At 57.8% G+C, this 23,750-nt stretch overlaps 1 protein-coding gene across 4 annotated transcripts in view; it reads left to right on the top strand.

The window, feature by feature from the left end:
• The window catches only part of LRP5 (LDL receptor related protein 5), a 99,574-nt gene that overhangs the window by 25,115 nt on the left and 50,709 nt on the right, over window positions 1-23,750 (top strand). For 3 of the 4 annotated variants that reach the window (XM_025878406.2, XM_073883356.1, XM_073883357.1), the window contains exons 2-5: window positions 3,091-3,487; window positions 9,434-9,631; window positions 12,968-13,164; window positions 14,295-14,426. In XM_025878406.2, coding sequence (XP_025734191.2) covers window positions 3,091-3,487; window positions 9,434-9,631; window positions 12,968-13,164; window positions 14,295-14,426 — 924 coding nt within the window. The remainder of the gene's footprint in view (window positions 1-3,090; window positions 3,488-9,433; window positions 9,632-12,967; window positions 13,165-14,294; window positions 14,427-23,750) is intronic. The other variant, XM_073883355.1, reaches the window with a different exon arrangement.

Below are 23,750 nucleotides of genomic sequence, written 5' to 3'. Positions count from 1 at the left end.
CCGTTTCCCCGTTGTAATATGGGCACGAAGGTGGGTTCCGCGTGTCCCAGAGGGTGCTACACAGCCGTCTGCCCCCACTCTCCTGGCTGGCTCTGTCCTGCTCTCAGTGCAGAGCACCACCCGTCTGTCCTGCTGTCCTGAGAGCTTCCTTGCCTTTCTGCTCTGCTCTCGTCTGTTCCATCTGGCCTTGCTCCCACCACATCCCCGTGGCAGGCTGGCTCCTGTGCATCCTGTTCCCAGCGTCTTTCCAGCCATGTCTCCCAGTGGGAAGGCCCCGTTGGCCAGGGTTGCCTAGGCCCGGAGCAGGCCACCGGGAGAGTGGGTGCTGCCTGTGTCAGCTGGGGAAGCCCCCCCTCGCTGTGAGTTCCCGGGGGACTGGGGTGAGGCTGGTGCCTCTGGGGACTCGGGAGTGGAGTGTGCCATGCTTTCTAAACATCCTAGAAGCAGGAACTGCTCCTCCTGGGAAGACCCTGCCTGCTGGGGCCATGCCTGCCCGGGCTGCAAGGAAGCTTGCCCGCCGCCCACCCACCCACCCATCCCTGGCTCTCCAGGGTGGCTCCCCTCCCCAGGAGTCTCACTTTGGGAAAAGCACAAGAAATTGAAAAACACCTCCCCCCCCCCCACTCATCTGTGGCCTTTGAAGGGTGCACCTGAACTGCCCAGAGTGTAAACCGTGGTGAAAATGTGGTCTTTCCAGTTTGGGGAGAAAGTACAGAGCAGAGCTAGGATTTTTTGTGCCTGGGGCAGCTTCCAGGAGCTCCCTTCCTCCCCCCCCCCCATCTTCCCAGCCCAGGCACCTCTGCTGTAGGGTTGGGTGTTTTGGATTTCTGGCTAATACCAGGGCTGGCAACTCCCCCTCCCCCTCCCACCTCCATAGCACCTCCCCTCCCGGCTAGAGAGCAGCTGATTGGAGACTGCTTGTCTGTGGGGCCGTTCACCTGATGATGCTCACACCTGGCACGTCTCCCCTGCAGCCCCTCACCTGTCATCACCAACCAACACTTGAATCTCTATGACCACAGGGAGCTTTGCTCCCTCCTGAGACAGATGCTAACTTATAGAAAGAGTAGTCAACAGCTCCCCCCTGCTTGCTTTGGCAAGGACTCGTCTGGCCAGAGCTGGGTCCTCCTTGGTAGGGGGACGTCATGGGGCCTTGGTGACAGCACCGTGTGTGCACCTGTGTGGGTCTGTCTCTGGGGAGAGGATCAGTTTATCAGAGAGCGTTGTGGTCCTCAGAAGGTGAAGAACCATAGTGTGGAATTTCAACTCCACGTGCCCGGGCAGGTCATGCCTTGGCTGGATGAGTGGGGACGAGCCAGGGGACCTGGCTGCAGGGAACCTCAGGAGCCTGGGCACCGTAAACCTCATGGGCGGAACGGGATTCCTGGTAATCCTTGCCCTGGGTGGCCAGGAACAGCACGGTGATGATGAATGGGAATGTGCCCCAGGCCTGCCACGTCACCTGGGTTTGCTCTGGGGTGTCTTTGTTGGCCGTGGCTTTGCCTGCCTGTGTCACTCTGTCCTCCCGGATCCCACATACAACCCTGTTTGCAGTGGAGGCCCCCCCGCCTCTGGTCCTCATGGATTCTTCCTCCTTGGAAGGTTCTGGACCCTCCATCGTCCTGGGCATCATTCCCTTCCCCCACTGTGCTCTATGGCTGGCCGGCACCTAAGTTTCAGATGGCACCAACTGCTGGCCAGGCCGCTGGTGGTGGGTGTCCCTCTTCACCGCCCGGAGCCTCTTACTGGGGGTGGTGACCTACACCCTTCTGGACTGTCCCCCTTTTCCTTCCCACCTCTCACAAGGCAGAGGTAATGTACCTTCTTAAAGTTGGGGTGCCGGAGGCTGGGTGGGGCTGGTGAACGCTATGTGTAGAGCAGCCGGGTGCTGGCCCTGGGGGCAGGGCCAGGAGCGTTCTTAGCCAGGCAGGTGGACCCTCGGCATGTTGGGAGCGATTCCTGTAAGAAGCTGGGAAAACGGGAAAAGTTCCACTTCTTAATGGTTAAAAACTCTTTAGTGAAGTAAGTATACACAGAAAAGTAATGCGTTTTTACAAACCAAATACACCCATGCAACCAGCACGTGAAAAGTGGTCCAAGGTGCAGTGGCTTTTGGTGCACTGTTGAGTCTTATCCTCCCCTTCCATAAAGTGGGCGCGATGTCTTGCGCAGCCTAAGCCTGCGCACAGGGTCCTCAGGACGCTTAGCGGGGAGCCCGCACGGCTCTGCGTATTGTGTGTGAGCAGCGGAGAGCAGTCGGCCTGTGGTGATGAATGTTCTTTGCTGTCTGCATCTGCTTGGGGCAGGGAGGGTTGAGTTCCGGGGACAGATGTCCTTTGTGGCCATCTCCTCCTTGCAGGAGGTCAGGATGCCCAGCTCAGATGTAGCTGTACCACCCCCGTTTGATCTTTACGGGCGTCCGTTCCCGCCTCCTGACATCATGATGCCGGTGATGGTGGCAGTGGCGGAGCCCCGTGGGGGTCCCGACCTCCAGCCCTCCTTGTGTCCCTGAGTCCTGCAGAGGCGTGGCCAAGGTTGGAGCCTGGTGCTCGCTGTGGCAGCCTGACCTCAGCCCCCGTGGCACAGGGTGCCGTCGGAGGGGTTTGAGCTGAGGGGCTGGCATTCCAGAGTGGGAAGCCGAGGCCACTGTCCCAGGAAGGGGCCTGAGCTGGGACAGCAGGTCTGGGAACTGTGAGGGACTCCTGAGGTTCTGCCGCACCTGGGCTTTGCAGCCCGGCCGGGACTGGGCCCCCACACCCCCTTCTCTTGCATCAGGCTGATGTGACTTCTCTGCAGCCCCTAGAGATGCCGTGTGGCGTGGCCGTGGCAGGAAGAGTCACCTGGGCCCTGGGGGCGCTCGATGGCAGCCTGCCGTGACTCCAGTGATAGCGGCCCTGTTGGCCACATTGGAAAGCTCCACGAGTGGCGGGCTGGCCCGGGCCTGCCGAGGCACCTGCCTGCCCGCGCCCCGGGGGAGCTGAAGGAAGGAGCGGAGGGGCCGGGGTGCGGCCGGGTGGGGGCCAGGAGTGCGCGGGGCCCGCAGCCCCCTGTGCCGGGCCCCCTCCTCACCGTTCGCTTCCACCCCTGCAGCCTCGCCGCTCCTGCTGTTCGCCAACCGCCGGGACGTGCGGCTGGTGGACGCCGGCGGAGTCAAGCTGGAGTCCACCATCGTGGTCAGCGGCCTGGAGGACGCGGCTGCAGTGGACTTCCAGTTCTCCAAGGGAGCCGTGTACTGGACGGACGTGAGCGAGGAGGCCATCAAGCAGACCTACCTGAACCAGACGGGGGTCGCCGTGCAGAACGTGGTCATCTCCGGCCTGGTGTCACCCGACGGCCTGGCCTGCGACTGGGTTGGCAAGAAGCTGTACTGGACAGACTCGGAGACCAACCGCATTGAGGTCGCCAACCTCAATGGGACGTCCCGGAAGGTCCTCTTCTGGCAGGACCTCGACCAGCCACGGGCCATCGCCTTGGACCCCGCGCACGGGTAAACCCAGCTGCCTTCTTCCTTGGGGGGGGCGGTGAGGGGGGTCGTGGTTTCCCTCTTGAGTTGAGCCCAGGCAGCTTTGTCAGAGAAAACCTGGCCATCTTAAAAGGAGTTCACCTTTCAGAACCTGTTGTTGAGAATTATTTCCCCTTGATAGGCTGTAGTTACGTTTCTGTTTGACACCTGCTGCGTCCAAGGCACTGGAGGTGAATCATGAGGTATCTCTGTTGTGTGCGTGATGGCGTCCGAGGAGGTGCGGTTGGTCCAGCAGGTTGGATCTGTACCTTTCACACCTTTCTAACTGCATTTGCCGAGAACGGTGGTCCTTGTCTGGAAGTAGAACTGGCCAGGGGGACTGTTTGGCCTCTTCCGGAGTCCTCTGCTCTCCTCTGCTCCCCGGTCTGGCCAAGCTCACCGTGACCCATGAAGGCTCAGGGCCCAGCCCTGAGGCCCAGGTGGGGTCGTGTGGGTGGCAGCGAAGCTAAGAACATCCTTGGATTTGAAGGCTGGGAAGACGAGATCACGGGGAGGTGCCTGAGTGTCACAGCCCAGGCTGGCCAGGCCCATTCTAGACTTTTCCCAGCGGGAGCTGTTTGCTCAGTCACCGCTCCGCCCTCAGTCCCCTCCTCCCACAGCCTAGGAGGGACACAGCCTTACCTGGGCAACAGTTGCCTGCCTACCCGCTGGCGGCAGCCGACCCATGGCTGTGTGCATCCAGTTCTCTGCTGGTTCGGTGGTCAGAGGTGGACGGCTCCCTGACATCTTGAACAGAAACGCAGTAGGACCCCTGGGTTCTGGGCCTGATGCCACCCGCTTGCTCTTGTCCCTGCCGTGCCTTCTCTGCCCGGTCAGCCCTCCCCAGGGTGGGTGGAGCAGGGGCCGGGAGGTGGAGGCCTGTCCTGCCAAGGCTGGCATTTGGGGGAGCAGGCTGGGTGAAGGGGTGCTGGGGTGGCCGAGTAACCCACCTTATGGCATGCTGACTTAGAAAATGCACCCCTCTGGCTCTGGTGTCCACCACGTGCGCACACATGAGGTCAGGGATGGTCTGCGATTTACGGCCCCGGCGTCTGATTCGCTGGAGCCAGGCCTGACAGGCCTGGTGCTTCCACCACTGGAGGAGCACCCCAGCATCCTGGGGGGCCAAGCCCGACAGTGACTTCCCGCCCTTAGGCCCCTCTTGCCCCCCTTCCAAGCAGGCTGAGCGGCCCGGGGCCAGGCTGACCTTCCAGGATGTTCCCCATTTCACACCTCTCCCACACTGCGGGCCGAGTCTCCCTGGCTAAGAGGGGGCGTTGTCAGTGATGGGAGAGGCTGAGGGGTGCCACCTCGAGGCCCTTGTGATGCACCTGAGGGAGAACACCGTAGTATGGTATGTCCAACAGATACTATGCCCAGGAGGGATATGTGCCACAGAGGAGATTAATGCTAGGCCCGAGGGCAAGAGGGGGTGAGGCAAGGTAGGCCAGGAGACTAAGAACATCTGTTGGTGACATTTGAGCAGAGCCCTGAAGCAGATGAGAGTAAGAGCCATGTGGCCGTCCAGGGGACAGATATTCCAGCCAGTGGAAGTGGCCAGTGCTAGGTCCTGGGGTAGGAGGCGGCTCGGCCTGTCGGAGGGGCTGCAGTGGAGTGAGGGGGAGAGTGGAGGACACAGAGCAAGGGGAAGGGTAGGTCCTGTTTCGAGTGGAGGAGCCGCTGGGCCTGACTCATCAGCAAAGGGGTCCCTCTAGCCGTTGGGGTGAGGGTGGACTTTGGGCTGGGAGCGGGGGGCTCATTAGCGGCTATCACCATGATCTGGGGATAGAACGTGAAGACTTGGATCAGGAAGCTAGCGGGCCGTGAGTGAGAAGTGGCCAGATTTGGGATCTGTTTTGAAGGCAGAATCACACGGGTTTGCTGGTTCTTTGCGTAAGGGTTAGAGAGAAAGGCAAGGAGCCTGCTCTGTGCCTCCGTGTCCCCATCTGTACAGGGTGAGACCGTGTCCCGTGTCCTGCAGAAAACACCAAGAACAGTTAGCAGCTCCAATAAGTCTTACTTGTTGTTACACTAAAAATGCCCCTCCCTCACCACCCCACATGGAGTCTCTGTGCCTGTGCACAGTGTTCTCTTTTTCCTTCCTCATGACCTCTCAGTGTCTTGGTTGGGAGGTGCTTGTGCTCAGCTGGGAGGCGCTTGCTGCTTGGTTGGGAGCTTGGTGCGGAGGTACTTGGTGGGGAGGTGCTCGGCACTTGGTAGGGGTGCTTGGTGCTTGGTGGTAGTAGATACTTGGTAGAGAGGTGCTTGGTGCTTGGTGGGGAAGTGCTTGGTGCTTGGTGGGGAGCAGTCTTCTCCATGTTCATGTGCAGGCTGCCCTTGCCTGCGCGCCATCACTGGGAGTCGGTCAGTCTCTAGCTCTGCGTTTTCTTATTAAATGTTTGAAATCTTTTCTGATCTTGCCTCTGAATTCTCTCCAACACCTCCACCCCCTGGGGCAAAGTTGACTTTGGTGCTGATGCCTTGGGAAGGACTCCTGAGCTGGCCTGTGAAAGCCCCACACTTCCCCTGTGGTGAAGGTTTGAGATGCCCGTTCTGTCCCCTTGGGCACCATGCTGCCCAGGAGGGGAGGACTGTGGGTCAGTACCCAGTTGCCACGGGCAGCACCACCACTCTTGCCGAATACAAGCTGGGGCTGAGTCCTGGGGGCAGGACCGCTGTGGGTCATGCGCTCTGTCCTGGCCACAAGCACGAGGTTGCAGGAGCAGCAATGCCCCTTCCTGGTCCCGTTGGAGCCTCTGCCATGTCCTTGTGCCCTCCTGTGACACAGTCCCCTGTGTTAGAGGAGGGGACCCCCGGACCTCATCAGGAAGGAAGATTCTCAGTCCATCTCAGTGTGCACATGACTGAGAGCCCACAACCAGGAGGGCCCACGGTCCCGAGGCTGGGCTTGGCGTGGTTTCAGCAGCACAGGTAGCCAAGTGTAAGCATCCAGACAGGGTGGAGGGAAGACACCACCCTCCCCAGGGCCAAGGGCCCACGTGGGCGGCAGAGCCAGCTCTGGGGAGTACCCTCTGGCCCTGAGTACCTGGAGCAGGGCAGACAGCAGCCCAGCACCGAGGGGAGGCCCAGGCCTGCACCAGCCCACGAGGGGCTGCAGTGGCTCCTGGGTCTCAAGCTAAAGCCAGGCTGAAACCCAACCCCTTCTTTAAAATGCAAGATGGTCCTTCCCTAAAATAACACACAGCCACGACCCACGGCCGCAGGCAGCCTCTGCACAAAGACCGGGCGCTGTGCTCTCCTTCGGAAGTTGATTTCCCCCCGCGGAACTTGGCCGGGTCCGTGGCGGCGTTCAAGATTTTGCAAAAGCACGTCCACGCCAACGGGTCTCTGGTAACGGAGTGGCTCGCAAATTCCCCATTTAAGGAAAGCAGCGGGCCTCTGTTATGAAACCCGGGGGAAGGAATTTGAATTATGCTCCTCGCGGAGGTCCTGAGCCTTCACATTTTCCGGCCTTTCTCGCTGGCTGCAGGGAGCGTTCAGGGAGGTCAGGAGTGGATTGCCCTGAGATTGATTCTCCTGATACCTTCTCGGCGGGTGGTGGGAAGGCTGGGCCCTTTCCAGGCTGCTGGGGGCGGGAAAAGCACTGGGAAGAAAGGCGTCTGCAGCAGGCCGGCGGGAGCCCTTGCAGAGCTGACCCGCAGCACCTGCGAGCCTCGGGCGGCCAGGAAAAGTGCACCAGGGCCCCGGGCCTGCTGGTACAGAGGAGAGTCACATGACGGCCAGGCTCGGGCCCTTCTCAGAGAGCCACGCGGTGCTCCCGGAGCCGCTGGTATGTGCCTGGGGCAGGTCAGCCTCTGGAGTTTGTTTTCCCATCTGTCCGGTGGGAAGAGTGACCCCCGCTCTCCCTGTGTCGGCCAAATACTCACTAGGTGCAGAGGAGGGAGGGCGAGAGAAGCCCCTGCGAGAGATGTTTCATGTGAGGGGCACTTTCTTCTCCTCTCTGTCCGCACTGGGGTGGGAGAGCCGGGGAGCTTGGTGGCAGGAACCTTGCTGCCACGCGGGGAGGAGGCTGCCTTTTGCATGGCTCAGTGACCTGTCACAGCTCCTCCATCCATGGCAAGAGCTCTTAAGTGAGGCTGCACGGCCTCATAAATGGGGGTGGTCCCTCCGGCACCCACACCTCCCATGGCTGCAGGGGGCCCACTGGATGAAGACCCCCAAAAGCAAGGTGGGGCGTGTCCTCCCCATGCCCCCAGTGAGTGCGCCGGCTCCCGGTGCACAGCAGAAGCTCAGGGTTTGCTGAGAGGGGAGGAGATCTTACCTGGGATGGAGTAGAGCCCGGAACCGTAGGGGACTTGCCGGGTCAGAGAGAAGTAGCTCGAAGTGAAGAGAGAGTCTGTGGGCCCGGCAACTAGGATCCTGAGAAGGGACGGTGCAGCGCCTCCGCCTGCTGGATTTGCACTCCCACAGGCCTCCCACGGATGGCACAGGTGGGACCCGGGAGCTCCCTGCCTTCTCGGGTCAGGGTTCCGGGTGGACTTCCATTGGCCCGGCGTGGACGAGCTGCCTGTCTTTAAAGCAGTCTCTGAGGCCGAGGGTTATGGGATTTGCTGATTAGCCACGACCCACCCATGCCCACCCGGGGAGGCAGGGAGAGCTTGAAGGACCACACGTGGGAGTGGGGCTTCTCAAGGGGAAATTGGACACTGTCCTTGTCGGCAGAGAGACGCTGGGCAGACCAAATAAAATAGGTCTCCCACCCTTGTGTCCCATGGCTCATCCATGTCCGACTAGAACCTGAGGGTCCCGTGTCCTCCAGGCTGGTGTGGTTCCTCTCAGCTGTCACTAAGACCCATGCCTGGCTTCGAGGAGCACGCTGGGTGGTGTGGTCGCCCCACCTGGAGAACTAGATGCGTTCTCTGGGTGCTGGTGGGGTTTGAACCCGTCACCCCAGACGCCTGGTGTCACTGCATATCATGTCCGCTTACTTGGTGGGCCGTCATGTAAGGAAGCCTTTAAGGAGGTGGGGTGGCTTCTCGCGGATGTGAGGGGCCTGCCCCTTACTGGAAGCCGAGAATGTGGATAAGCAGAGCCAAATCACCCACAAACCCACCCGTGCAAAACGGCTATTACTGTTTCAGGGCACGCCCCACCCGTGTTTTTTTGTTTTTGTTTTTTTTTAAATAGACTTTATTTTTTTAAGCGGTTTTGGGCTCACAGCAAAATTGAGGGGAAGGTACAGAGATTGCCCATATGCCCGTGAGCAGTCTATGGTTTTGAAAAAGATGTAACACCGTGCATCCACCAGTGTAGTAACTTACAGGAGAGTTTCACTGTCCAGGAAATCCTCAGCACTCCCATCTGTTTGTCCCTCCCTCCACAACCCCTGGCAGCCCTTCATCTTTTTATTGTCTCTGTAGTTCTGCCTTTTCCAGAATGTCCTGTGGTTGGAATCATGTAGTATGTAACCCTTTCAGATTGGCTCTTTCTCTTAGTAATAGACATTTAAGATTCCTCCATGACTTTCCATGGCATAATGGCTCATTTTTTTTATCTGCTGCATAACATTCCGTCCTACATATTTTTAATTGGCTTTAGCGGTCCATTTACAGCATTTTCGTGGTAGCAAAGAATCACAAACAACTCGAACGTCTGACGTGGAGTCATGTAAATAATTTATGATACCCTATCGCCATTAAGAGAATAAGGAGGATTTCTGTTGGTAGGAGAGGGTACCCAGAGTATATTGCTAACTGAGGACAAGTTGGAACGGCATATTTTGATTACCCAAGTTTGTTTAAAAATTAGTATGTTCCTAACCGCTTAGGAAAGACATTGGAAATGAGAATAGCCGAGCCCCTAAGCACTGGTTATCTCTAGTGGGTGAGATTTGAGGACGAATTCACTGTCCCTGTCTTACACGTCTTGCATTCATGTAGACAGAAAGCTCGTGCTCTGCCTCCTCGTTAGGTACATGTACTGGACAGACTGGGGCGAGACACCTCGAATCGAGCGGGCAGGGATGGACGGCAGTACCCGGAAAATCATTGTGGACTCCGACATTTACTGGCCCAACGGGCTGACCATCGACTTGGAGGAGCAGAAGCTCTACTGGGCCGACGCCAAACTCAGCTTCATCCACCGTGCCAACCTGGACGGCTCGTTCCGGTAAGTGCCCGCCTGCTTGTGGGCCCCTACCTCTCCCTCTGTTCTCTGGCCATTGCCAAGGCCTTGGCCAGTCCGCTGGGCATCAGCAGGTGACCCTTCTTAACTCAGACCCCATGGTCTCGTATCTGAAACCCTGGGGGCCGGAGGAGTTCTGGACTTTTCAGCACTTGAAAAAGTGATAGAGTACACACGATATGTCTTAATTCCACACCAAGCAAGGTCGGTGGGGGAGGGGGGTGGCGTCTGCCATCCACTGTGTGAATATGTTCGCAACAAAACACAGAATGTTCGTTCTAAGCAGGGTTGGGAGACTATAAATAGCCCCACATCCACACACAGGTTTTGCCACCAAATGAGTAACAGAACTCTTGCCATCTTCAGAGTTTTTTGGATTTCAGAATTGCAGATAAGGGATTGTGTACCTAAAGCCCAGGGGTCCGACAGGGTTTGAAGAGTTCACTGTACCCCTTTCCTCCTGTCACCAAGTACCCATTGTGAGGGCAGGAGCAGGGTTGGTCTTGGGGTTCACTGCATTACCCCGTCTTGCCAGAGGGCCTTACACCTAGTAGTGGCTCAGTGAAATGAGTTAAATGAGTGAACTGTAAAGGATTTTTTACTTGTTAGGTAATTGCTTTTAGAGTTTTCTGGTCAGCTTAGCTTAATAGCTCCCTACCTCATTACGCTGTAGATGTAGGAACATCCCTTCAGCGCACAGGTGTTTATTTATTTTTATTTATTGACCAAAGACCGCCTGCTAGCTCTTTGCCGGGTCTTGGGGGTCCTCCTGGGAGGATAGACCCTGTTCCTGCATGGTGGAGCTCCTGAACCAGGCGGGGAGTATGTGGGTGCTGGTGCCATGGGCTGCAGTCACGTGGCATGGGGAAGACTCGGCTGGATCTCTGCACACACAAAGCAGATGACAACTCCAACAGATTTGAGGATGTTAGCAAGTTTGCCACATTTTACCCAGGCCTGCGTATTAGTTGTCTATTGCTTTGTAACAAAAGACCCCCCAAACTTGGCCACCTAAATCAGCAAACGGGTTTTTTTGTGGGGAAAGGGTATCAGGAATTAGGAGTGGGTTAGCTGGCTTAGCTCAGAATGTGCCCTGTGGTTATAGTCACGCTCCTGGTTGGGGCTACCGTCATCTGAAGGCTTGACTGAGGCTGGAGGATCGCTCTGATGGCTGTTGGCAAGAGGCCTCAGTTCCTCCTTGACCTCTGCTGACCATGCCCAGCTGGTTTGAAACATTCTATCCCATAGTCTCTGTGAGCACAGACTGGCCTGGGGCCTGGATGGAGACTTGGAAAGTGTGGCAGCCTAGGGAGCTGTGGTTCTTGGGGAGCTGAGTGATCCTGGCCATTGTGAAGGGAGTGTTAGAGGCTGGAAAGGCTGCAGGCTGGGGGTGCCTGGTGGAGGGATTGTGACAGGACAGCAAGGATGGTGGTGGCATTTAGGATATGATAATCGTGGTGGTAGTGATAATGGTAATGATGGTGTGGTGGTGATGATGATGGTGATGTGATGGTGATGGTGGTGATGATGATGATGGTGATGACGGTGATGGTGATGGCGGTGATGGTCATGGTGGTGATGATGATGGTGATGATGGTGATGGTGATGGTGATGATGGTGATGGTGATGATGGTGATGTGATGGTGATGGTGGTGATGGTGATGATGATGGTGGTGGTGATGGTGATGATGATGGTGGTGGTGATGGTGATGTGATGGTGATGGTGATGATGATGGTGGTGATGATGGTGATGATGGTGATGGTGGTGATGATGGTGGTGGTGGTGATGATGGTGATGGTGATGTGACGGTGATGGTGATGATGATGATGGTGATGACGGTGATGGTGATGGTGATGATGATGGTGGTGGTGATGGTGATGATGGTGATGGTGGTGATGGTGGTGATGATGGTGATGATGGGGCTGGGGTGGAGGGTAAAAAGGGTAACAGCTGAGTGGGCTTGGAGTTCTCCTGAGGAGCAGTGGGAATATTTGGGAAGTAGATGGAGGTAGTGGTTGAATAACATTCTAGATGTGCTGCGTAGCACAGAATTATTAACTTAACAAAATAGTTAATTCTGTGTTACGTGAGTGTCACCTCATTAAGTTTATTTAAAAAGTGACATCAAGGGGATGCCTGGGTGGCTCAGTTGGTTAAGTGTCTGCCTTTGGCTCAGGTCATGGTCCTGGAGTCCCGGGATCGGGTCCTGTATTGAGCTCCCTGCTCAGTGGGGAGCCTGCTTCTCCTTCTCCCTCTGCCGCTCCCCCTGCTTGTGCTCTTTCTCTGACAATTAAATACATAAAAATCTTAAAAGTGATATCAAGAAAACAAAAAGGAGGCAGCGTTGGGTCAGATCAGGGAAGATCAGGGAATGTGGCTTTCAGTTGTTCAGTGACACCTTGTAAGTGTTTGTCTCCAAGGTGCGGTGCCAGGGGGCTGGGGATGTGCTGGGTATCAGCCCCCTGCAGCCCTCCCCGCTACCCCACCAGGGAGCCTAGAGGCAGGGGAAGGTCATTAAACCAGATAATCACACACGCTACCAGGTATAAAATTCTGAATCATTACCAGCATCCATAATCTCATTAAAAACAAGTTGTCGTTGGGACGACTGGATGGCTCAGTCGTTAAGCGTCTGCCTTCGGCTCAGGTCATGATCCCAGGGTCCTGGGATCGAGCCCCACATCGGGCTCCCTGCTCTGCGGGAAGCCTGCTTCTCCCTCTCCCACGCCCCCTGCTTGTGTTCCCTCTCTCCCACTGTCTCTCTCTCTCTCTCTCTCTCTCTCTCTCTCTCTCTCTCTGTCTAAATAAATAAATAAATCTTTAAAACAAAAACAAGTTCTTGTTTGCTGGGCATTATAAATACATAGAGGAGAGCTGCTTTTTCTTGCATTGATATCAAATTCAGTTTACTCTGATCCTATAAATTATTGGCCTTACAGGAATGAGCAGGCGCATTTGGTCCAATTTGTATTAAGTGGTTGAAACATCAGGCAGAGCAGGCGTGCTGGTCACCAGCTCGTAGTCATCAGCTGTGGCCTCCCCTTGCCATTTTTCTTCCTGTGGGGCCCTTTGCCACCAGCCACTTTTCTAGAAGCAGGTTGGGAGGGGAGGCCCGTGTCTCTGTGAGGGATGGCAGGAGGCTGGTTGAGTCTGGGAGGTGCCCCGCACACACTGGGACGGTTCCTGGGATGCCTGCCCCACTGTTGTGACGTGTGATGTGAATGGGTCCACAGTGACCTTGGAGGGTTTTCAAAGTTGGGAGCACGCAGGGCTGTGGGCAATCTGCTCATGGCTCCTCGCTCTGCCTCCCACCCCTGCAGGCAGAAGGTGGTGGAGGGCAGCCTGACACACCCCTTTGCCCTGACGCTCTCTGGGGACACTCTGTACTGGACGGACTGGCAGACCCGCTCCATCCACGCCTGTAACAAGAGGACTGGAGAGAAGAGGAAGGAGATCCTTAGCGCTCTCTATTCGCCCATGGATATTCAAGTGCTCAGCTCAGAGCGGCAGCCTTACTGTAAGTGGGGGGCTGGGTAGGGGGTGGCCGGCAGCTTCCCTCGGCCAAAGTCCCCAGTCTGGGGGCACTGACCTCAGAGCAGTGGAGGAAAGGAGGTGCTGGTAGAGGAGAGGGAGATGTATGCAGAGTGCAGGGCTAGGCTGGGGGGCCACTGAGAGAGCTCTCTGCAGAGCTTGGGTGAGGGGCTGCTTCAGGTGGGCCCCCCACCCCAGCTGCCCTCTCTTCGGAGGTGACAGAGGGACTCTCAAGGAAGGTTGCTTTGTTTTCAGGGCCAACAGAAGTTACATAGTTATTGATGAACAATCTGCTGTAAGTTGAGGCTCTCAGCCCGGGGTCCCCATAGGGTGGTGGCTGGGGTCCTTGATGGTGAAAAGCTTGAAACACATGGGCTCAGGGCTCCTGTGACAGGTGGCTAGCAGGGTCCTTGGGGACCAGGGTGCTGTGGAAGATTCCAGCTTTGAACTTAACACTGGGGGCCCAAGGGGGGCAACCGTTGTCGGTGCCAAAGGGAAGGTGGGGCTCTCTGGAATTGTTTTCTGGTGAGAACATCATGGTCATTAAAGGCATCCACACTTGGGGCAGCTAACACCTGGAAGGCAGCCTTAGGGAGAGGAGAGGCACCACCCCATATATCTTCTCCAGTTGATGGGGGGTGCATACTCTGATTTCGGGGTACTGCACCCCAGCCTGCCCTGAGCAGAGTGAAATGAACACTGCCCTGAGCAGTGTTCAGTTCAGTTGGCGTTGGCTGTGGGCGGGCTTGGGAAAATGAGAAGGGTTGCTGTCAGCACCAAGAGTGTCCAGGCGTGGCCACCAAACATTTGTGCAGATCCCGTGGGGTCCAAGCACGCCTCCGGGATCAGGCAGGCCTCTGCTCCAGGATCTCCCAGTCCATACCGCGTGCGTGCGTGGGTAGGTCCTGAGATCCTGGCGGGGAGGGCTGAGGGTGACCTTCACGGAGGAGGCGTCGTCTGAGGGTCCCTGAAGACAGCGAGGGTTTCTTGCTGTGAAGGGTGGGGGGAGGGGCAGGCCAGGGAGGATGCCCCCACGAGGAGTGGTGCGTGGCAGGGGGGAGTGGGGTTGCGGGCCCTGTTCTAGAGCCTTCCCTCAGTCTGCCCCGTCTTCGCCAGTCCACACACGGTGTGCGGAGGACAATGGCGGCTGCTCCCACCTGTGCCTGCTGTCCCCGAGGGAGCCTTTCTACACGTGCGCCTGCCCCACCGGCGTGCAGCTTCATGACAACGGCAAGACGTGCAAGGCAGGTGAGACGGGGGGGCGCCGCTGGGGGCCGGCCTGGTGGGGGGGTGGGGGGGCGGCCACCCGGTCAGCGCCTTGTCCTGTCCGCAGCGCAGCTTTCGCGCGCTCTGGGCTCCGCGTCCAGGGGCGCTTGGGCAGCCCAGCAGCTGCGACCGGGCTCCGATCTGGGCTCCGCTGCCCGACAGGCACGCTGCCGGGCTCGGGACTCGGGTTCTGGTCCGTCGGGCGAGCTTGCAGGGGGCCGCCAGCACGCCACGCTTGTAGCCTAGATGCTCGCTGTCGCGAACTGCCACGCGGAAACCGTGCGGACTGGAAGAATGACGTCAGTGGGGGAGGACCCCGTGAATCGGGAGGCGCCCCGCGATCCGGTGCCCGACACTGTGGCTTCGTCTCCTGCTTTTCTGCTTTTTCCGCGTTGATACGGAATTTATGATTCATTTTTATCCTTGCGTCCCATTTCCGTGGTGTCTTCATGCCCTAATAACCCGCCCCATGGAAATTCAGGTTGCAGGCACATGCTCAATGGGAGAAAACTTTGGGCACACGGAGTTCAGTTGCTGTCCCTCCCTGCGTGCAGGTGTTCTTCTCTACGTCAGGTGTTCACCCACCTCTTTGTTCTCCTCACGAATTCTCAGCACTTGCTGCTTTGAGGATTCCTAGTATGATTATGTTTTAATGAAGTGTCACCTGCTCGTCCGGGGCACTGTCTGAGGCTCTTCCTTGCCGGGTGTCAGGTTCAGGGTGTGCTCTTCCAGAAATGATGCGCATCTAGGATGCGGCCGTCTCTGGGGATGTCCAGGGCCCAGCGCGGCTGGCTAGCACTGGAGTGGGCCCCGGAGTGGCTGGCGAGGGGCTAGTGAAAGAGGTCAGGAAGCAGCCACCCCTGGGCCAGTCGCACCTGGGGGAAGGAAAGGGAGACCAGGGCTTACCTGGGGACCTGGGGGCAGAGGGGAGGGAGTGTTACCAGAACTTGAGCACAGGTTTATTTATTTTTTTATTTTTAAGATTTTATTTGTTTACTTGGGGGTGGGGGGGAGAGCGTGCTCGAGAGAGAGCCCAGGCAGTGGAGAGGGAAAAGCAGGCTGCCCATTGAGCAAGGAGCCCGATGTGGGCTCGTACCCAGGACTTTCTGAGCCGAAGGCAGCCGCCCAACCAACAGAGCCACCCGGGGCCCCATGAGCGCTGGTCTAAAACAAAATGTTCAGGGGCCCCTGGGTGGCTCAGTCGGTGGAGCGTCCAGCTCTTGGTTTCGGCTCAGGTCATGATCCCAGGGTTGCAGGATTGAGCCCTGCGTTGGGCTCCACCCTCACCATGAAGTCTGCTTGAGATTCTCTCTCTTCCTCGGCCCTCCCCACTTGCGCTCTCCCTCTCGCTCCATCTCTCTCTCTCTCTTAAATAAATAAGTCTTTAAAAAAAAAAAACCAAAAAGTTCATCCTGGCAAATCTGAAAAATATGGGGTATACTGAGTTCCACGAATCCACAAGCAATGACCTCATGTCTGTTAAAGGAGCTGGGTGCAGAGAATAAAGCCGTAAATGACACCGGCCTATTCCCGCCCCCCTTCTTAGAGCAAATGTGCTAGTGGGGGTGGGGCCGACAGGAAGCAGGCAGGCAGGCACACAAATGAATAAAACCGATTCAGATTTGGGTCAGAGTGAAGGAAGGACACAACGGGGGGACTCAGATGGGTGGGGGGGGGGGGGCTGGGATGAAAGGTCAGAGAAGTTCCTTCCCAGGAGGCACCATTCAGGCTGAGACTGGAGGATTACCAGGGAGGAAGGGCAAGGAACAGTGAGAAGAACAGCGTGTGCGGCGGCCCTGAGGCAAGAGCTAGGTGGTGTCAGGACTGACTTCACAGGGGTTTGACCTGTGCAATCACTCAGGGCCCCGAGTTCAGAAGAGCCCTGTGCTTGGTTTAAGGCTCTGTTGTTGCTGACTTGAAATGCTTAATAATTTTTGGGCACAGGGGGCCCTGCATTTTCATTTTGCAGTGGCCCTGCAAATTATGTAGCCAGTCCTGCTTTGTGTATAGGAGAGACTGAAGGGCACCTGGAGGTCGTCTTCATATTTTGGTGGGTCTTTTTCTGCTGGTTTTCCATGTGCGTCTGTGCATCTTACTTGACATTATCGCAGGAGTATTTGCAATTGCAGGAGGTGTATTTGCTTCTAAAACATGAGTTTTAGTACCGAAAAAGTATTTATCCAATGAAACATCTTTCCCCTGTTGGGCATCTCTGTTTTATTTGTGTTTTTGCTATTTCCGAGTCGTGCTGCCTTGAGAGAGCCAGCTTGGGGCCTGGCCCCAGGGTTAGAGGGATCTGAAGCTGGTGTCTCTTGCTGCCGTGGATTGGTGATCCCTGGCCTAGCCGTGGTGCTGGATGGGGAGGTGAGGTCGGCTGTGGGCGGAGGACAGGCATGGCTGAATGCCGGCGTGGTTGCCGTCTCTGCCCACCTGGGGTGTCTGGAGCCGGGGTGCACGTGGACATTTGGGGAAGGAGTGAGGGCTGGACACAACCCCCGCCACCCCCCGCCACGGTGGATCATGCAATAGTGCTGGCCCTTTTGGGGAACTTGTGCAGGCCGCTTTTGTGAAGGGGCCCTGTGAGGGAGGAGACCCATGCATCAGGGTTCCAGACTGGAGTGTGGGGCCTCCTAGAATCCCAGAGTCGTGGCTTAGTGCCCTGCACAGCTGGAGAAGCCTGGAGTTCCACCAAGGACTTGCCCAGACTACCCCGGGGTATAAACGGCTGTTGGTCATCGAGGGTGGACGGCATTTGGGGTCTTGTCGCTCTGTGCCTCTCTTCCTCCCTTGTGAGATGGGGCGGTCACAGGCCACCCCCTGCCCGGGGAGGCTGGGGAAGGACACGGCGTACTGATAGGACTCAGAAGCACTGTGCAGGGCACCCGGTGCGTAGTCAGTGCAGAGTATGTGGTAACCACAGCCACCGTTCACACCGTTGGCGTCTTTCTTCACGTCGGGCCAGAGGAAGTAGGCCAGGTCCTCAGGAGGCCTAAGTTTGCCTCCATCGTCCAAGGGCCCTCCCACCCCCTGGGGAGGGCTGATTTCTTTGGCAGGCAGAGGAGCAGGGACTTTCTGGTTCCTTGCATTCTAATAGCCGGAGCCTCTGAGGTCCGGGCACCCTTGTCTGTAGTTGAGCCTCTGGAGGGCATTCTGTTCTTTTTGCAAACATCCACGGGATGGGGGTGGGGGGCAGGGGGCAGAGTAGAGGAGGTGCCCTGGGGTAAAGAGGGCTTCCTGGAGGCCGCTGCACAGGAGGGAGGGGGCTGGACGCTGTGGTGAAGAGGTGTGGGGTGGGCCTGGGGGATTAGCAGCGCGGCCTGTCCTGTGGGAAGCTGTCTGGCAGGGGGCTGATCCGCAGCTCCTGGCCTCCTTCAGGAAGGACGGCTAGCTTGCAGAGTCCCCTGGGACCCAGCAGTGCAGGGCCACCTTCCCTGGTCTTGTGAGAGCTGTTTCCATCTCCGCTGTAAAGGGCACATTCACCAATAAGTCAGTTGGAGAATGCCAAGTGTGAGGAAGAAAATCATTTTTGTTGTCTTTTGGCGCTGCCGGCTTGGGTGGGTGGGGGAATCCATCTGCACAGAGCAGCTCAGGGGACTCAGGCTGAGGCTGCGTCCTTCTGCTTTTGCTCTAGATCCCCTGTAGGGTATGTCACAGGAGAGGGAAGATCCCAGAAGACAGAAGGGATGGGCTGGGGCTCTTGCTCTGCATGAGAGAGTGACCGTTGGGTTCTGTGTTTTTGTAAGAGTGGTTCCCACTCCATGGGCTTCCCACTCATTGGCTGGCTGGTTTTGGGGGCTGCATGGGGCTTCTGTAGCTTCCTTCCCCAGAACCACTCCAAGCTGGGGTGGGAAGGGACAGAGTTTCCTAGAAGTTTTGGTTTGAGTTGAGAAGAAATCCAGGAGCTTCTCACAACATTGCAAGGGTTTGCCATCAAGGTGGCTTTCTGGAAATTTGGGGTGGAAATGTGGGGGATATCTGTCCATATTTCTTAATCCAGAGGGATCGGGGCACGAGTGAGGAATGGATTCTGTCTTTGAGGGGCTTTCCTTCTGTTTGGGCGACAGACACAGCGAGTCAGAGACGGGGCCGTGAGCGGGGGCCGAGGGCTTGGGACTTCACAGCACGCGACAACTCCACTGGCTGACTGCGTTTTAGGGTGCAGATCTCCTGCCCTCCAGGGTTTATTCCTGACCTCAGAATATCACGTTAAAGGAAAGTGTTTGATGAAGACGCCGTGGTTGTTTTCCTTTCCTCGAGTGGCCTTCTAGGCTGCCCCGCATCCGCCGGTGCGTATAGTTTTGCCTGCTGGTGGGTCTAAATTACACGCCGAGCGTGGATTTTGACCGCTGACGTTGTGCAGGCAATTGTGAACGCGGCCTGGAGATAGCAACTGGCAGCATGAGGGAAAGATGGAGAAAGCAGACACCGAATCCTGCCGGTTGCCTCTGCCCAGAGTGGAGCTCGGAGGTCCCAGCGTGCGGGAACCCGGTGCAGGGCCCCTCGCTGGCCGGAACTGAGCAGCACGCATGGATACCGCCGGCGCTCGGGAGAGGCTTGCTGGCAGCCGGTGGGAGGATGGGATGCAGGGCCGGCACAGGAAGATCTCGTCTGGGCCATGGAATCGGTGAGGTCCAGAGCCCCCCGGGGGTGAAAACTGAGGCCGCACGCTGAGGGTCAGGAGGTCCTGGTCTAGAGGAAAGGCTTTTGGGAAGGAGAAATGGAGCGTCCCAACTTCCGCTCTTCTGAAAGGGGAGGCGTCAGAGGCGACATTCGCGGTATCGATCGTGGCTTTGGTCTGTAGTTGAGAGTCTGCCAGAGACTTTTGGGGTGGTGAGGAAATTCAGTCTCAGGGAGACCCAGAATTTAAAGCAATTTCCTGTCATGTGATGGCTTTGTATGTCCGCTTATCATTCTATGATACCGGCACTCACATCCCGGCTGTGTGATCTTGGGAAAATAACTCAGCCTCTCTGTGCTTTCAGTCACTTCACCTGTAAAAAGAGATGATAACAGTACCTGATTCTTGGGAGGAAGGCCTGGCTGCCCAACAAGTAGGAGTGTGCTTAAATTTGAACTTGAACTTGGAGCCAGGCAGGCACTCTGATTGGATGCCAGAAGAGCAATTCTTCCCTGAACGTTTGAAATCAGAAGTAGATGATGAGGCTGGGTGGTGGCGAGAGGAGGCTCGAGGGGGCGTGGGGTGGGTGCGGGAGCCCTCCTCGCCACTGCCGACGGGAAACGGGTGGAAGAGTGAGGTGTGTGTCCTGAGTGCACTGGGCACGTGGCTCGCTTTCCAGGGATGAAGGCCAGCATGGGGCTGGGCAAGACTGGGGTCTGAGGCAGGGGTCTGGATGTGTCAGAATTACTCAGGCCCTGATGTCACATCCAGGTCGCCCAGCCCTAGCAAATCAGAGTCTCCAGGACAAGGGACGGGCGTGGGAGGCAGAGGGCTGAGTCTGCGCTTGACACGCGCCCAAGGCAGGCTGATGTGTTGCAGTTGGGGAACCCTCCGCACTGCTGGAAACATCTCAGGACCCGAAGCCACGGCCTGAGGCATGACTTGCGGATTCCTGGGGCTTTTTCACTCTGAGCGTCTGACCATTTATGCTGTGGAGTTGAATCGGAAGAAATTTTCGTGATATGCCTGAGTCCTGTTTTTCCCTGCTTTTGAGCAAATGAAAGCCAGCCCTGTGCAGGGAGTTGGTGCCTTGCCCCAAGGAAGGGGCTTAGGTGGCAGTGATGCTCAGACCCCCGTGAATGGGGCTGTGGCAGCCCAGGGCCTGCAGACTGCCCCCTGGAAGCAGAGGATGACACGGGGCGGGGTGTGGCCTTCTCACCTGTGAAATGGGGAGGGCAGGATGACTCTGCTCCGTGCAGCTGGTGGGTCAGATGAGAGGCTGCTTCCCACAGTGCCTGGGTGGGGGCCGCACAGACAGGACGGGAGACTCGGACTCCCTTGCCTTGGATCAACAGTGTCTTGTGTCCCGTGTGTGGGTGGGGTGACACCCACTCGCTGCAGGGTGCAGTGTCTCAGGTCCCCCAGTCCCTCCCGACGTGGCCCCCCGTGGGGGTCCTGTAGGCTCTGAGACTGGGAAGGATGTCAGAGCAAGTGGCCCCCTCCTAGGCCGCAGCTCGGCAGGGGGCCGGCGAGGGGGCTTGGTGAGACCCAGGGGGCCTGAGTGACTCTTGTCTCGCGAGCCAGTGGGAGAGGATGCCCGGGCCAGGCTGCGATCCCACGCACCGTGCGTCCGCCAGCGCCAGCCTCCCGCGCCCCTCCCCGGCAGCCTGGCCCACGGAGGCGCCCAGCTGGCTTTGGTTTTCCCCATGTTTTTCCAATTATGTGGGATGGGCTAAAAACAGCAGTAGCGGGGCCTTATTTGGGAGCTCCCACCACCAGGAAGCCCGGTGCTCTCCTTGCTCCAGCTCCCACGGTGGCTCCTTGTGGAACGTGCCCCTGTTGTGACATTTGTCCCCGTGCATTCCTCGCCACCGGGGGCTTTCTGGGCAGTGTGTGTCCCTGCTCGGGGCCCGAACGAGCTGGGCAGGTCACTCGCTGGGGCTGCGTCCGGGGCAGTGGGGCCAGGCTGCCACCCTGTTTTGTGCCCTCCACCGTGGTGGGGCGGGCGGGTGGGCGGCTCGGGCTTCATGGTTCACGGGTCCACCTGCTGCACCTCGCCAAGAAGTGGTGTGAACAGGTGTTCGCGGGGACAGGAAACAAAAGGTCGAGGGGCTGTGGTGGGCCGAGGTGGGGGGGCCGGCGGGGGCGGACAGAGGGCATCACTGACGGGTGTGACGGCCAGACTGACAACTGGGGCCGTGTCTCGAAGCCCCTCACGTTCATCCGTCTTTCTGGGTGGATTAGCCGAGGCTCAGGGCCGAGGAATAAGGGGCGCGTTTGTTTCCAGTCTGACTGTCTTGTCACTTACCGGGGAAGTAGGTCAAAGGGAAAAGAAAGGAGGCCCTTGTGGCCGAGGCCTCCGCCGCCCGGGCCGTGACTGGCGTTGACTCTGCAGCCAGAAGGCAGCTGCTGTTCTCAGCCACGGACCGTGAATTTGTAATAGCAAGAAAATCAGATTGCACAGTCCCAGGAAATGGTGTCACAAGTCCAAGCACTGACTTTTTTTTTTTTTTTGGCGGGGGGGGGAATGAAGGTATAGCTTGCAGACAGTAAAACACACAGAGTCTGAGCGTCTGCTGTGACTAGCTTTGACAGTTGGATACAGCTACCTCGCCACCACCCCCGTCCGGATACAGAACATTTCCAGCACCCAGAAAATTCCCGGGTGCCCCCTGCAGCCCCCCTGCCCACCCCGCTGGGCAGCCCCGTCCTGACTTCCAACACCACGGGTTAGTTTTGCCTGTTCTGGAGCGTCCCAGAAACGGAACCACACAGCACGTGCTCTTTTGTGTCTGAGCCTGAAGACTAACTTCTAAATCTAATAAAAGAGAAGAGGGGAGTATGCCATATTCTTAGAGAAAACTGTCATCCTAGGGCCGGGCAATGAGACCAGGTGGGGCCTCCGGGGTGCCCCGGGTCCGCCGGTGGAGAGCGACGCTGCCGTCACTCCCCGTGCTGGCCCCGTCCCCCACCCCCAGCCCGTCCGGTGTCCCCCTTGCTGGTGCCACACGAGTCTAGCTCCAGCCCGGCCCCAGAGCTCAGGCAACTTCTTTCGTCTGTGGAGTCAGGTTCTGGGCTTGAGGTCCAGGCCCTGGTGAAGCCCCCAGGCTGCTAGAGAAAGGCCTCACCTGCCCCAGCCCTGCCCACCACGTGCCCCTCCTGCCGGCTCTGGCTTTGGGGATGGCTGCAGGTCCTCTGTCTTGGTTCCACGGACCGTGCCCTGGTGCGTCTGCCCTTCCCAATTCCCAGGGCCCTGGGGTGAGCTGATTGCCCATGCGTGCTGGGCTGACGCCGGGGCCTCTGACTTGTCCTCAGACCGAGGCCAGGAGGCCAGGAGGCTCTTTTTCATCCCTGGCCTCCTATTCCAACAAAAATGGATGGTTTGCTCCTTTCCCACCCACCTTTTTGCCTTTGCCTGTGCTGTGCCCATTGCCGGGAGCACCCTTCCCTGTGGCTTCTCGCCTCACATTCCCACAGGCCTCCATTCAGACGGCCCCGGCCCCTCTGGGAGATGTGTTATGTGTGTTATGATGTGCTCCCACATCCACGGCACGGGAGGGATCCTGGCTTCCCGCGGGACCAGCGTCGGGCCCAGGAAAGTTGATTAGGCGCCTTCAAGAGCCTTTGCCCTGGCAAGCGCTGAGGTTTTTTGGTCATCCTGGGGCCTGACTGCGCCCTTGTCCCCTCCCTGCCACCCCAGGTTAGGGGGAGAATCAGGGCATTTGAGTTCGGCCTTCGCCCTGCACGATGTGGTTGTGACCTGATGAAATGCAGGATCTTCGTGTCTCGTTGACCTGGGAGTGAGTATCAAACAAGCTCACGTTTCCTAAAGGGCCTTATGAACTGTAAGGTGCGGGGGCGCCTGGCTGGCTCTGTTGGTTAAACGCCCGACTCTTGACCTCAGGTCTTGATCTCAGGGTTGTGAGTTTAAGCCCCACGTTTTGCCCCATGCTGGGCGTGGAGCCTACTTTAAAAAAAGAGAACAAGAAAGCCTGTAAAGTGCAGTGCACTTGAGTTAGGTTGAACCACACGGCCCGTCCCCACCAACCTCCTTCCTTGGTTCTGGCCTCGCTGCCAGGGTGGGGTGGACAGTAGCAGTAATAATCCTGCCCTGGGCTGCCGGGCAGGCACGCTTCTGAGCGCTGTATCACTGGTCAGAGGGGCTGGGGCCAGCCTGCTTCGGAGGTTTGGGCAGTCAGAGCTTGCTCAAGGCCCCAGAGGAAGGGACAGAGGTGGGATTTGGACCCAAGCAGCCTGCCCCGTGTTGCTGGGGCCCCGGGGAGCTTTTATGTGCTGTGGCGCAGGGGTTGGGGGGGGGGGTGGCGTGGCCGCCACCACCTCCAGGAGCCACAGGGCAGGAAGGATTGCTGCTGTACATGGAACACCTGCAGTATGCCTGGGCTCGGGAAGGCACTCTGTGCTTTTTTTGTGTTTTTGTTTTTTTAAAGATTTTATTTATTTATTTGAGAGAGAGCGTGAGAAAGGGAACATGAGCAAGGGTGAGGGGGAGAAGCAGACTCCCCGCTGAGTGGGGAGCCCAGTGTGGGGCTCGATCCCAGGACCCTGGGATCATGACCTGAGCTGAAGCAGACGCTTGCTTAACCGAATGAGCCACCCAGGTGCCCTCTGTGTGTGTGTGTGTGTGTGTGTGTGTGTGTGTGTGTGTGTGTGTGTGTGTGTGTGTTAAG

The sequence above is a fragment of the Callorhinus ursinus genome, unplaced genomic scaffold (genome assembly GCF_003265705.2).
Source record: "Callorhinus ursinus isolate GAN/ISIS: 27379988/994484 unplaced genomic scaffold, GSC_fseal_2.0 scaffold51, whole genome shotgun sequence".
Taxonomy (NCBI): Eukaryota; Metazoa; Chordata; class Mammalia; order Carnivora; family Otariidae; genus Callorhinus; species Callorhinus ursinus.
The sequence above is the reverse complement of the archived record's forward strand: the minus strand, read 5'-3'. Positions and strand labels throughout refer to the sequence as shown.